The sequence below is a fragment of the Zonotrichia albicollis genome, chromosome 10, assembly GCF_047830755.1.
Source record: "Zonotrichia albicollis isolate bZonAlb1 chromosome 10, bZonAlb1.hap1, whole genome shotgun sequence".
Lineage (NCBI taxonomy): Eukaryota > Metazoa > Chordata > Aves > Passeriformes > Passerellidae > Zonotrichia > Zonotrichia albicollis.
This window is the reverse complement of record NC_133828.1, coordinates 22,950,897-22,965,651: the sequence shown is the minus strand read 5'-3', so window position 1 is coordinate 22,965,651 and position 14,755 is coordinate 22,950,897. Positions and strand designations below refer to the sequence as shown.

General features: G+C 41.0%; 1 protein-coding gene across 3 annotated transcripts in view; it reads left to right on the top strand.

Annotated features, from left to right (window-relative positions):
• ITPRID2 (ITPR interacting domain containing 2) overlaps positions 1-14,755 on the top strand; it is a 40,240-nt gene that overhangs the window by 16,293 nt on the left and 9,192 nt on the right. For all 3 annotated transcript variants that reach the window (XM_005484121.4, XM_026791615.2, XM_026791616.2), the window contains 5 exons: positions 294-366; positions 6,387-6,475; positions 9,494-10,708; positions 13,255-13,335; positions 13,703-13,830. In XM_005484121.4, coding sequence (XP_005484178.2) covers positions 294-366; positions 6,387-6,475; positions 9,494-10,708; positions 13,255-13,335; positions 13,703-13,830 — 1,586 coding nt within the window. The remainder of the gene's footprint in view (positions 1-293; positions 367-6,386; positions 6,476-9,493; positions 10,709-13,254; positions 13,336-13,702; positions 13,831-14,755) is intronic.

The window sequence follows — 14,755 nt, the reverse complement described above, 5'->3', positions numbered from 1 at the left end:
GTGATTTCCAGGTCTTTTGCGTGCAGAGGGTAGCCAGAGGGGAGGTCTGTGCCCTGTGTGGGAGGTGCTGCCCAAGGATCACTGTTCTCCTCCAGGAGCATTGCTGAATGCCTGGTGAAAGTTGGTTCAAGGAGATCACAATTTGCTCCTTCCACCAGTGTAGGTTGTTCAATTGGAGGAAAAAGCCACCAAAACCTCCTCGTGCGTGTGCAGTGTGTATAGCTTAGGCATTCCTAAGCACAGGAATATATTCCAGTTGGCCTGACAAAATATTCATCTCCTCTTCCTGATAGATCCAGAGTACAGAGGGGGATCTACCTCACGTTTCAGCTACACATCAGCTAGCAGTGACCAAGTCAAGGAAAGGTGAGTAGACTGCAGCTTCTGTGAGGACAGCAGACTGCTGAGTGTTCTTCCATATCTGAAAGGCTGATTCAGATATTTTAAGCTTCTAAAGTTTTTTTTCTCTCTAGAAATAAAAAGGATCTGGGTTTCTTTTTAAGCTAAATCACAGAACATTACTACAAAGTGGCAACCAAATTACAGGCAAGACAACAGCCCTATAACCTCACTGGCTGTTTTCACTCTTGTGTAATTGATGGTAGTTCAGATGGCCTGAAATGTTAATTCAGATTGTGTGGGATTTTTTTTTCCTTAATAGATCCTGTAATTTAAGATACCCATTTAAACTGAAATTATATTGTTTTAAACCTAAATTGCATGATACATGCAGCTTTTTCCTATGCACTACTGCTCTGTCTGCAGGCTGCCTGCTCAGAAAACTAATGTCTCTACACCCACGTGGAAACTGTAGTCCCTCACAAGGAGAATGCTGTGCACTGCCTGTTGTGGTTCACTTAGTTTGTGCTTTCATCTCAAATTATTATTTATGTGTTTTATGGCTTGGAGGGGGATAAAGCTGATTTTTACGTTTATTTTGTGATTGTACTTTGCCCAGTGTGGGCAAGTGAAGGTCATTCTCTAGCTGATACATTTAATTAAAGAGGAACTAGAGCTTGTTGCACTTAGGGAGGTGCTTAGATGCGTGCAACTTCTTGGTGAAACATGAATAGCATCTCTAGATACTTAAGAGAGGCAGAAAAACCTCTCTAAAGAAACACAGATCATCTTATTTGCATTTGCACAAATGAATTGACAGTTGTGTGACCTGTCAGCTGAATTGCATGAACGTGGTTGAGAGTGCCCTGGAGAGTAGTGCCTGGTTAGTGGTGATAGCTTGTGCTACTTGTTCATCAGTGTTCTGCACAGCACAGCCTGGTGCTCACTAAGCTTCCTCTGGTACAAACATAGGCCACTAAGGATTGCCAGAAACTGAATCTCTGACTGTTCCTAGTACTTCCTCCTTACATGCTTCCTCTTTCCTCCACCTGCTTTACATGACTACATGAAAAGAGGTGCAGTCTTTATAGGGCAGGGCTCTCCTGTTCGCCGGCCTCTCCAGCTTCAGGGAGAGCTTTTCAGAGAAAACTGAGTTAAGGAACCAGGAGCTGCAGTCAGGGAGGAGACAAAATAATTTTTTTCATCTTTTCTCCTCCCAGTAGTTATTTTACGCTCTTCTTCCACCACACAAGAAAGAAAAGTGAGATGGTCCTGTGTGTACTTGCTGAAAGCTACCAACAGTTCTAGCAGTGGGACTTCAGTGTGACTGAAGTAGGCCAGGTCATGTTTCCCAGGCACTATGTCTCTCTTATTTCTGAATACACTTCACACAGATTAGTGGTGACACTTTATTAACAGGCAGGCATTGCCTAGAATTTTCTATGACTTATCTGACAAGGATATCAATACCTGAACATTCACTAAAAGTTAGTCTGAGACCAGCATTTTATTTCACCTGGGAGACGCAAAACACGTAGGGCTTTGTCCTGTGTAGGTTTCAGTCAAGTTGCCAAGAGGGCGAACGTTGATGGAGAACTAACCCAAAAGGTAGAAAAACTGTAGCCGACTTTTCTTTTTGCAAGTTGTCCAACATGAGACAACATGGAGGCCTTTCAGCCTGCTTTCTCAGAGGGGGGGATGTTCACAAACTTAGAAGGCATACAAAGTTAGTGGTCACTTACTAAACATTCTGGCCGTTGTCTGAATGTGAAATTCCACTCTCGCTAGCAATCTCATGAGGTGGGATCAGCATGAAATTCAACCACAGGTCCTCTGTTGCAGTGTGATTTCAGTTGACAATCCTTATACAAACCCACCTTTTCCAGTGGCTTTTTCTCTGTGGTGCATAAGCACACATAAAGATTTGTTCCAGATGAATACTTCCCTGAAGGAATACTTCTGTACCTCTTTTTCTATGTGGTGGTATTTCTTTGTCAGTTAGTAGGGTTGGTGTTCTTTGGTACAGGTTATTAGAAACCTTACAGTGTCATTTTACATCTGCACAGAGGGCTGTGGATGCTTTCTCTGAAATTTACAGCGGTTTGTAAGGCATATTAAGAGGGCTTTTAATAAGAAGTGAACTATTCAAATAAAAAGATACTCTCTTTTCTTACTGAAGTAGTCTGGCTGACTGTTAACTATTATGTTGAACAACACAGTCTACTGCTGTTTAGACTCCTGACTAACGCATGTGTCTTATCTCAGTTGTTTTAGAAACACAAGAATGAAAAGCTTCAGCTAGTTTGCAAACACACAGCACTGCTGAATGTCCACTATAAAAAAAGCATATTGCAAAGTTATCTGGTAGAAAGGTTTGTTAGTGCAAAACCAAAATTCTTATTGATATATCATACAGCAGCACCTTCCATTCCAAAAAAATGCCCCAAAAGAAAGACAAATGCAGGTACAATGCCTAGAGGAAAAAGTATTCTCAGGACACCGCAAATCATGAATCTCTGGTTGTTGGCATCAACATGGCTCTGTGAAATTTTGAGTAGCCACAGACCTGTTTCTTTTAAGGCATTAAGGTTATTGGTTTTGCAAGTTTAATCCTTGAAAGGGAAGAAAGCACATCATCAGCACTTCCTGTCCTTAATATATTATTGTATTTATAGCTCTCTGTGGGTGCAGCCCCACAGGAGATTGGAGATGGGGGAGTGAGAAGAAAACATCTGGAACAGATTTTTTGCAAGGAAATCCCCAGGGACTCAGAGTTTTTGCAACAGGACTCCTTTTGGGCTGGTTTTGTTAGTGCATGGTGTGATCAGTATGTAAAGAAGGGACAATTGATATTTAATCCTATAATAAAATGCCTCACAGTTAAATTGGGAATGTTAATTTAATTATTATCTTATAAAATACAAAGTGCATTTGAACTTTTCCTATAATGCATGTACAAGAAAAAGATGTTAAAACTTTATGAACAGTTTCCACATATTTCTTCTCCTCTTCTGTGTGAGCAGTTGAGTGACACAGAAGAGGTGAGACTGACACTGGTAGCTCATTATGATGTTGCAATAGATGAACTAATCATTTCCCTGACAAGGATGCTCTGCTGAATCTGCCCTCATGTTTCATAAACCACAGACTTGTTTCTTCATCTTGTGTTCTTTGTTTAGAACTTTTTCTGTTTATTTAGATTATTTATGAATACACAATTTTCTTAATGTATATTCAGTGCCCAAATACACTTTGATATTTTTTTAATATATAGTTTAGAACAACAATCCAATAAGCCATTTTATTTGTGCTCTGTTAAACTGGGATGGGAGTTTGATTGTTCCTGGTGGTTTTGTTTGTTGTAGCTGGTTCCTTCTTCCACACTTTCGTTGTTATCCTGCCACTGGCCTCCTCCCAGTAGTTCAGAAGATTTCCTGTGTGTAGTGTTGACAGTAGCTTTGAGTGGCAGAGTCAGTGTTGTGCAGTGGTACCTTTTTGCAGAAGGTATATTTGTCTTCCTGGGGTTGCACAGGGCAAGGGATGATCCCAGCCTATAAAACCAACCTTTAGTGCTGAGTTTTCTGCACTCAAGGTGAAGAGAGGGGGACCCATATCTCACTACAAACTCCTTGTCCTAAGATTCTCCTTTGCCAGGAGGACCTTTTGTCAAGAGCCAGATGTAACTCTGTGGCTTTTTTTGAAGTGTGTTCCTATTTTCCCCTTGTTTGCTTGAATCTGAGACATATCCAGGTGCTGTAGAGCAGGCTACATAGCTGGATCAGTCTTGTCAAGAGGGTGGATATCATTATGTATCTGTATATCCCAGTGCACTAGTTGGTATTTCCAGTCTTTAGAGAACCAAACCTTGTCATTTCACTACTGATTCAGTAGAGATTCCAGCTTTTTATAATTTTTTATTGCCTTTACATCATAGTGATGTTGTGGAGAGCCCTGAGAACTTGCAAAGGACCAGGGTAAGGTGTGGTAGCAGATGACTACTCAGAAAACATCTTTTCTGATTCGCTTTAGAACATTAAAAAATCCTAGCAGCTCTGTAGCACTGAAAGCAAGGGATACCTGTAGAAAGGGACTAGGTCTCCTTAGGTTGAACCAAGGCAGTTTGAATCTGTTCATACTGTGCCAGTCACTTGCCATGGATAAATGAGGCCAGTGTGAATGACTGCTCTTGGCTGATCCTTTGCCTGGTGGTATCTGTCCTGTGAGGCTGTCAAAGCATGTCCATAAATAACCAGTGCTATGGAAGATTATCTGGAAGACTCATTTTAACTTCAGTACTGTGTCTCTGAGAAGCCCAAGAATTGATTTCAGAAAACATATAGATGTAATTTTCCTTTCTATAGCTGAAAAGGAAATACTGACTGAGAAGGAAGCAGAAGGGCAGGTCAGTGTTCTATTGAACAGTAATGAAGTTCATGCACATGCACTGGTGAATTGCTTTATCTGAACTAATTGGGATCTCATCCCTAAGAGAGGCTAAGGCTTTCACCAGTAGTGGGTTTTTTTCCTCTTCTATTAAAATTCACCAGATAAGAAAAGAGACAGAGGAGGCTCAATATCTGGCAACAAAATTAGATAACTATTCACCATGAGGAAGGTAACAGCTTCCCCCCAGCTTCAGCTGTAGTGGCAAGCTGATCATGGCATGCTCTTTCAGCTGTATTAAGTGAATTAGTCAGTTAATAAGATCCAGTTCTCAGGGAAGTAATTTCCATTGTCCTTGCTGGGAGTTGGGTGGGGATGTCTGTCTTGAGGTAGAAAAGTTGTTTGTCATCGCAGGATATTGTGGCTACTATGATAACAGCAGCAGCACAATTTGAAAGGCACTCCCTAAAAGCTGTGTGACATCACTGATACAGAAGCTTCGTGGGCAGTTTGCCTCTACTGGTGTTCACAGGCTGTGCAGGCTCTTACTTATTTTAGTGTTAGTAAAGTGTTTATCAAAATGAATACTAAAAAAAATTAGTTGTGAATATCCAACAGTTTTCATAATGCATGCCATGCATTGAGCTCTGAGCTGGGATTAATTATATGACTACATTTAACTGGGGCAAAATTCTGCATTGAGCCTTTGATGAGACAGCAGCAAGCTCTTGCCTAAGGCTCCAGAGGAGAAGGTGGCAGGCTACTGTAGTTCCCATCTCCAAGATTTTATGCTTCTGCTGAGATCTAAAGGTGAGATAAGGTTGTTGCCCACCTCAGGCTGGGTAAAATGTTTCTGGTGCCATAAGGTAAACATTGCACTCTGTGAGTGCTTCCTGTGTCCAGTCAGGAAAAATATACATGCAATAGTGTGCTGCAGAGCTTGCTGAGATCTCCCTGCAAAGCTGCTTAGTGAGTGCAGTGCTTGCACCAGGGGAAATCACTCTTGGGAAGCACTTAGGGTTTTAGAGCCTCTTTAGGCTATTTTAATGCTTACCTAATGAGAGTAGAAAGGAACAAGCAGGAGGATCTTATCTCTGGTGTATAAAATGAGCACTGGGAATGTGCTTTGGCAGATTGCCCATTGATGTGTAAGGGATGTTCTGCATTTGTCTGCTAAGCCAGTGGAGGATCCTCTCCAGCAGCTGGCAGAGTCCTCCACATGGCCCTCTCTGCCCATGTGATGCTGTCCTTCTGGGTGATCTTCAGTATCTCCATGATCAGGAGAGGTGTCAAATCTGTACTTTTCAACACAAAAGCAACTCTTCCACTGCCTGTGTGTGAATTAATCAGTGATGCAGTTTTGTGAAAGGAGAACTCCAACAGGGGCAATATCTGCAGAGGTTATTTTTTTTCCACAGCACAGGAAAGAAAAATGTAAAAAATGGTTGCTTGAAGTTTCACAAGTAGGGCTTTGGGTGAGAGAGATTTTGCTTGACACAAAAAAGTTGTTTCTCTGTTTTGTTCAAAGTGGAAACTGAAAAGCAATTGTATTACCCATTTCATGGTTTTCTGCTGTAAAAGGAAAACTTGAATTCTGTGGAATTGGTCTTGAAAGGCTGTGATTTGTAAAGTAATTACAGTTGGGTTTTGGTTGTTTCAAACAGATCAGCTCTTAAGGACAGCAAGTCAGCACTCTGACAGCAGTGGCTTTGCTGAGGACTCTACAGACTGTTCTCCATTCAATCAGCTTCAGGTAAGGTTCTCATCTTGTGGTTGAAATACTTCTGATTAGTGTGAAACAGTGTTTGACTGCTACTGTGGCTGTCAATCTAGGTCTATAAAATCATAGTTTTCAGAGCTGGACCTGCCAAGTCTGTGTGTTCAGACTTGAAAGCCTTTTTAGTAGGTTAATCTGCATATACTTGGGGCTGGAATAAGGTCTAAATTCAGTATGTTCTGTTTGCTGTTACTGGTGTATCTTTTCTCACTGTTGATTTCTCTCAGTAGTGGGTCAAGATTAAGGTCTTGAAGGATTAAAGCTAATCTGGTGATTGTTTCATGTTTTTATCATTTTTGCCTTCCCACTGCCCACGTACTTCTCCCCCCTGCCCCCTGCATTTTTTCTTTTTTTTTTCTTTTTTTTTTAATTACCAACTGACAGAAAGCGAAAACAATTTCACACTAGCTTTACTATGAAGATAGACTAATTTTAGTTGATTTTGACCTTCCATGCTCTTTCTTGTTCTGGTTTCTTTGATCTTAGTCCCAGAAATTGCTGTGATGCTGACCAGAGAGACCTCATGTCTTAGGAAAAACTTTTGTTCCAGCCTGGTCTTTAGGTGTGTGCTCAATACACATGCTTGACTGCATTGTATCTGATATTTTGGAGAGCTGTTCTCCTGGTTCTCCTAAAACATTCACACCATAATAGCCATGATTTGATTGGCCTGTCAGTCAGCCAGTGAAAGGCCTTGGGCTGGATCCTGCTCTCAAGGCCAGCTATTCCTGAGACCTAGACCACAGCCCAAAGGAATAAATCGGATTCTGGGTATCTTCATCTCTATAGCTTCTATCTGCTGACTTGTTTCTTATGCTACCATGTGTTTCTCCCTTGTGGTACACCAAGCACTTTAAAAGCTGTTTGGCAGTTACTAGGAAGAGTTTTTTACCCTCTTCACCCATCAATGTTGCTTTTTCATTTTGGTACTGGAATTCTGGGTTTTCCGATTTAGTAGTTCTTCAACTGAGTGCCAAAATAAAAGCCATGATAGTGTTGGTCTTTGTCTCCCTTAAACATCAGCTTAGTGCTTTTCAAGAGCAAGAAAAGGAGTAATAATGAGTAAAGGGAAAAATGATCCTGAGTTCCTGCAAAGAGCATGATCATCTGACATACTTGTTCAGCTCTCTACAGACCTGTGAGTGCACTGAAGTTGACAGGCATGTTAGAAGGTGACTCAGAGGAGAGTTGGTCACGCCTGATTTTTATGTTGGTTACAACCTGATTAAGAGCCCACTAAAAGTATGTTGCAGCTAAGCACCCTTTCACTGGAATATTGCTGGAGTTTATCTGTGTTGGCACTAAAGGGAAGAGATTTCTGTTTTCTGTTCTGCTGTTTTGAAAAGGTATTTTGAGGCTGCATGAGGTTTGTGCCATGGAGTTGCTAGGCTCTCCTCTACCCCCTTCAATCCTTAATTCTGACCAAGTGCTGAGCTGAATTCAGAAAATATGGGTGAATGATGCAGCTAGGGGAAATGAGAACTTGGCAGCTGGTGAAGAGAGCCTGTGAAAAAATGAAGGGGATACAGAGGAGTATATATTGTTTCTTAAAAGTATGGTAATTTAGTGCCATCTACTGTTAAATTATTGACTCTAGCACCCATAGCCTTCCTCTGAAACTCAGGAGAGAACTCAAAATTTAACCCATATTGCCTTTCATCTCTGACTTCCTTAATTGAGGGAGATTTTGATATTGAGATAGGGTATTCTGCAGAGGCGTTTTGTGTCAGCAAAGCCAGAATTCTCCATCCAAGTTCTTATGCTTTACTCATAATTGAACAATGTGATGGAGGATTAGGACACAGATAGACACACATGTAGCCCATATGATTTCACCTAAACATTATAATCTTTTGCTCATTTAGTACCTTTAACTTGAAAACCATCTGAATGTGCACATTCTTTCACAATAATTTGTGGCTGTGCCAGTGAGTGCAATGTTAGATATGTACTTGTGAAGATGACATTCATGGCTGAAATCTTCTAGATGGTTGGAGAAGGAACTATTGCCTGAAAAACATAATCTCTTTAGAAGGAACTAATAATTAATATCCTAATGGCAGCAAGAACTGCAGAAAGTAGAGACAGGAAAATTTCTAGTTCATGCATCAACTATGGTAAATTTCCAAGAGTGTACTTTATACCACATACTCTTAGGGAAATGTCTTGTGCACTTGTAAATACAGCAGTCAGTCAGCCCAGCTTCAAGAATGTGCTTTACAATGAATAGCTCTCTTCTTTTTTCCTTTCTCCTAAATGTTTTTCCTGCCATTTGTTACTCATTAAATTAGCAACTCCCTCGTCTATGTACTCTGGTTTAAATTGTTATTTAGAATGAAATAAATAGGGGAAGAAGATTCAGGAGAAAGGAGGGATGGGCTAATAGTACCAGATGTGGTCTCCAACTGAGATTAACATCCTGATGTGATATTCTCAGTCTTCAAGGATTCTTTATTTAAACAGGCTTAGTTTATGGGCAGACTGGCTTTCCCATTCTTGGTGTTGTCCTGTAACACAGTTTCACTACAGTCTGTAGTTCTCCTCGCTTCTCTGTATACATTTCCTAATGCTACCCTTCATTTCACTGTTGTAAACCTTTATAAATGGGAAATGCTTTGTTCCATGACCCAGCTGTTTGTCATCACCACCTAAAAGACTAGTATTATATTCTTCTTGCTCTTACTCTTTTGCCACTTCTATTCTTCTTACATTATTGAATTTATTGTCAAATCAAAGGAATGTGTGGAGAATTTTCTCTTTAGAAAAATAAAAACCTCCTTTTGGTGCCATGCTTCATTGTACTCCCAATGTATCTGATACTACAGTTTCTTTGTTCTCCTTCATCATTTCTCTTGCACACTAAGTGCATTATTCTTTCTGCTCCCCACCCCAATGCCCTGTGAAGGTGTTCTTGGACTCTTGGCCTGACTCTTGAGAAGGCAGTAGTTGAGTGTCCAGTACATTCACTCCTTTGCTGTCTCATATCTTTCCTAGGTTCAGGAGTCTTTGCAGGGCATGGGAAGCAGTGCTGACAGCTGTGACAGTGAAACAACTGTGACATCGCACAGTGAGGAACAGAAGACACCGATAGCCAAGGAACTGCCCTGTTTTGATAAGTTTGAGGAGGAGGAGGAGGAAGATGATGAGGAGGAGGATTATGATGATGATGAAGAGGATATTATCTCTCAAGTAGAGAGACGAAAATCTTCTGATAGCAGAAGGAGTGAAGACAGAAAAATTAGTGACTGTAAAACTGAACAAAATCAAGGACAAGAAAGCAAGTCATCTCATATATCAGAGACAGTCCAAGGAGAGGTCAGCTCCAAAGAGGAAGACATTTCCAGTGAGCACAAAGAATCAGACCTGCTGGAGGAAGGCAGCGTGTTTGAGTTTCCTCAGTATCACACACACCATATCCTCAAGTCGATGCAGTCTCTGGAAGGTGATGGTTCCTCCACATCATCTGTGGACAGAGTTCAGGTTGCCTTGCAAAGAGCTGAGATGAGGATCATCAACTCACCTGACTCCAAGGCCAGGTGCACTCTGCTTAAGTCAAAAGATCTTCTGAGGAAGCAGAGACTCTGGTTTGCTGAATCGGGCTATCCTCTAAGGCGGTCTCAGTCTCTCCCAACTGCATTGCTGAATCCAGTGAAAGTGGTGTCCTCTGTGAATGTTCAGTTATCTCCAGGAAAAGAGACTCTCTGCAGTCCTCCTTCCTTCACCTACAAGTACACACAGGTGGAGGAAGACAAGGAAGCATCATCTGAGAATGACAGAAGTGAGGAGGAGGCAGCCTCCGGCCATCCTGTGTGCAAATCCACACTGTTTATTGCGCCTTCATCCTCCAAGAAAGAGGTGCCCCAGGCAGGGCCCAGCAGGCTGTCTGAGGATCTCAGTCCCACCAGGGTACAGAGCTGCCCCCTGCACATGCCAGCAGCCATGTCCCGCTCCACGTGCTCCCTCCATTCCCTCCCCACGGAGTGGCAGGACCGGCCGCTGTGCGAGCACATGAGGACGCTCAGCACCCACAGCATCCCAAGCATCTCTGGCTCTTCCTTCAGTGCCATGCTTTCCCCCTTCAGCTGCCCCTTCTTTCCAAGGCATGGAGTTCCTCATCGTCCTCCTGCCATGAACCCACCCTCCACTGTGGAGATGCAGCTCCGCAGGGTCCTCCATGACATCAGAAACTCTCTGCAGAACCTCTCACAGGTAAGAGGAAGCCTGGCTTTGCCCCTGGACAAAGGGGCTCCTTATTTTATCCTTACCAAACCAAGGTGATAACCTGAGTATTCCTTTGTGTAGTTCAGCGGATCAGGAAAAAAATGATATTTTGTCCAAGTCTGATTTGCTACTGTTTTCGGAGCTTTTGTTTAAACAGGCAAATTTGAAGTGTTCAAAGATGGGAGTTTTAGGTTAGATATTAGAAAAAAGTTTTCCACCCAGAGAGTGGTTGGTCACTGGAACAGACTCCCCACAGAAGTCACAGCACCAAGCCTGGTGGAGTTCAGGAAGCATTTGGGCAATGCTCTCAGGCACATGGGATCACTCTTGCAGCTGTCCTGTGCAGGGCCAGGAGTTGGACTTTGAAGACCCTTGTGGGTCCCTTCCAATCAATATGTTCTGTGATTCTGTAATCATCTTTTCAATGCTCCACTTTTTTGCATTCAATATTTTCTTGTTCCAGTTGATTCAGAGTGGTTTTTTTCTAGTATTTTTTATTTTTTAGTTTTTATGGATATTCTTGGATGGGAGGGAGGAACAGCATACTCTTTATCAGCTATTATTTTATTTTAAGATGAGAATCATTAGATTTAGATTTAAAAATGCATATTTATAGAATCACAGAATAGTCTGGTCAATCCTTTGATTTCTCTTCTCTTTGACATACTTCTCATCCAGCTGTTAAAAGTGCATGTTTTTCCTTATAGTCGCAAAACTTCAATAATGATGTCAGTGATTGATCTCCGTGTGTTTCTGTACTGTTTCATGCCAATCTTTTCCACTTGCAACTCTGGTGCTAGCCAACATGTTCTTGATACCATCAGTCTTTTATTAAGAATTGATTTTGTCAGAGCATGTGAAATTTTATCCATCTCATCACTCAGAGAAGAAAAGCTTGAGAATGCGAGCACGTAAATTTTACCAATTTCTGCCACACCTTCTGCTCCTCCTCTCCTGATTGCCAGCTGCCATCCTGGTTCTGCTGTTTTCTTAAGTAGTGATCCAACTTAGGATCTTGCAAGCTCCTGCAGGAGGCTGTGTGGGCAAGGTAGTTACAGACTCTACTTGTTTATGTATGAATATGTGAATACTGTGCAGTTGTAGACCTAAAATTTCCGTGCATTTTACCCAAGAGCAAACATGCACCTGCCTGCACCATATTGCAGGTGGGAGGCTGTAGTGGCCTCTTTTGTGGCCCTCTTATTTTATTGACTTTGCCACTTGTCAGAAGTTAGAGGTGAGTCCAGTCTTCCTTTGGTTCTATCAGCTGGCCTTGCTTTTCAGAGCAAGATTTGGTGACCAGCTCTGCAGCAGGAAGCTGTGATACACATACCTGTGTATTAAGTCAACCATTGCTCAAGGTGGTGTTCATGGTGTTCCTGGGAGAAAGTGTTTGCAGAACTTAACCTTCTCTGGAGAATTCAATTCTTTCAATTCTCTCATGTGTACCACTTGCAGCCTTGATCTGTGTAAGGTTACAGTGTGCTCAGTACTTCTACCACACAAACCATGCTAACTGAACCTGCTGAAAAAGAAATCTAAAAAAAAAAAAAAAAAACCAAAAAAAGAGAAAAGGACATTGGAGGGGATAATAATGTTTAGCCCACTTGTTCTTTTTCAAGCATATTTTGTCTAAATTAGTTTCATTTTGGGGGCTTGGTTCTTCTCGCAGCAGAGATTGGTTTCCTACAGTAGAGATTGAGTTTGACACATAGCTTACTCAATGGCTAAAGAAAAAGTTGAGATGTTAAAACATATGATTGTGATTTTAAGAGGAAATAAGGAGGACTAGATAAGTTGCTGATAGAACAGGGAACAGAGAAAGCTGACAGAGGAAAGATAAACCCATCCCCTTTGATGTGATCATGTTGGAGCAAAGCTTCTCTATATGAATGAACATGCTTCAGATTTTCCATGACATGTCAGTAGTCCTTTGAATTCTTTCAAAATTATATTGGACAAGCTGTCTTTCATGTTTGAGAAGGTAAACATTTTTGCTGTTTCCACTGTTCTTTGTTGTGCTGTGTCTCTACATGTAACAAACCTCTGGATTTTATCTTTTTGCTCCATATGTTGCTGCAACATGCAAATAGAAATTCTTCAATCTTGTTTTCGTGAGAGATCATTAGCAAGCTGGGGTCTTTGGATGAAGGCAACATAGTGAGATTAAAAACCAAAATGAACAGAAATTCCCCAAACTAAGAACTGAAGAAAATCCCATGACATATTTGACTACAACCATGATTTCAAAATGGGGCACAGTTTAATTTGCTCAGTTACAGTTTTGGAATTGTTGTTTTTATCATTAGCTGAGACAATTGAGACTACTGAGTTTTCAAGCATAAATTGTTGCACATGTGTCAGTTAAGAAGTGGTCCTGACATTTTGTAAGGTTGCCTCTTTGCAACACAGTATTTCCATGGATTGCAGAAATCTCAATGCCAGAAAGTTTGTGTTTTAGGTCTGCTTTTGGAGTGTCTGTGTGTTCCAGAGGGTGCCTTTCCCATTTCAAATTGTTTGTTTCTTGCCCCTAGTACCCAGTGATGAGGGGACAGGATTTTTCAGCTGCCACTGGTTACACTACTCAGAAATCATCCATTCTACCTCTCTACGAGGTAAGTCACCCTGTTTATGGAGTGGTACTCAGTCAAAATAAAATACAAGGAAACATCCTAAATGTGTCACAGATTGTGCTCACTTTGGGCAGTTGCTTGTCTTTGTTCTCAAGAGAGAACTTCCCACAAATAATGTTAGAAAGGAATTAATCTAAATACACTTCCATGTGTTTGCTTGTATGATACAGCTGAAAATGTTGTTTTCTTGAGTCATTGTGATGGCACAACATGCAGCTTCCATCATGTGCTGAAGTTGCTGAGGTGCTGTTAACTCAAAGGGCTCATCTGGGCAAATGTGGCTACAGGATCCAAACTTACTTTAATTCATTTTCCCATGTAATTCATGATTAAATTTTTATTTCCCCAGAATACTTTCCAGGAGCTACAAGTGGTGAGGAGAAATCTAAATTTATTCAGAACCCAAATGATGGATTTGGAATTGACTATGTTGCGTCAACAGACCACAGTTTATCAGCACATGACAGAGGAGGAAAGGTAAAATTACCTTATTAAAAAACAAAGAGAAAATACCCTGGCATATCAGAAAATGTGTTACTGCTCTTGAGATCAGCAAGAAATCTATTCATTTCAATTTGAACAGGGATGGAGATGAATTTTTTTGCCAAAATCTCATTTACTCTTTTCTTTATGCATCTTCATTCTAGATTTTTTTACTCTTTGTCTCTTCCAATCCCTATTTCTCACTAGTTATTTTTTCTGCATCCTTTCTCCAAAGTGATTCTACAGCTGCAGATATTAAGGGTTGTTATCATAGGATACTTGAACATAGGATATTGCAGGGGAAAGAAATCTTAAAGATTTGATTTTAGATCACTCCCATCTTCATAGATGTAAATAAAGAATGAAAACTGTAGCATTCAGATGCTTTTCCACCCTTCAGTGGCTACTCAGTGAGCTACAGATGGCATTCATATTCTGGCTCTGAGTGGTTGTGCTCGCCAGGAGTTGTAGTAGCAGCAGATCTGGAACAATTTTTGAAACTGATTATATATTTAGTTTAGTTGAATCAGCTCTTGGCCTATCACTTTAAAAGTAAACACATTTGAAATCAGTTGGCTGCCTTAGACTGCGGCTTCCTGGCCAAAATGTAGCTCTGAGTGCTGGGGAAGCTATAACCACACAGGAGAAGTAACATGTGATTACTGCATTACTCTGTGGTGCTTGTTCTTATCAGCCTTAAATTTAATTTGATTAGATATATGTAGAAATACTGATTTCTTCTGCATTTAAAGCTAAAAGTTTTGGAGATTGTTCTGTGGTACACAATGTGGTTTTGTTTTTTCTGTGGACTGATACATCTTTTCTATAAACGGAAAAAGACTTCTGTGCCACGTAGGCATTCAGCTGACATTGCTGTGTCCTGCTTTGAATTCCCTTGTATGAAGTCCTTTACTTGTGG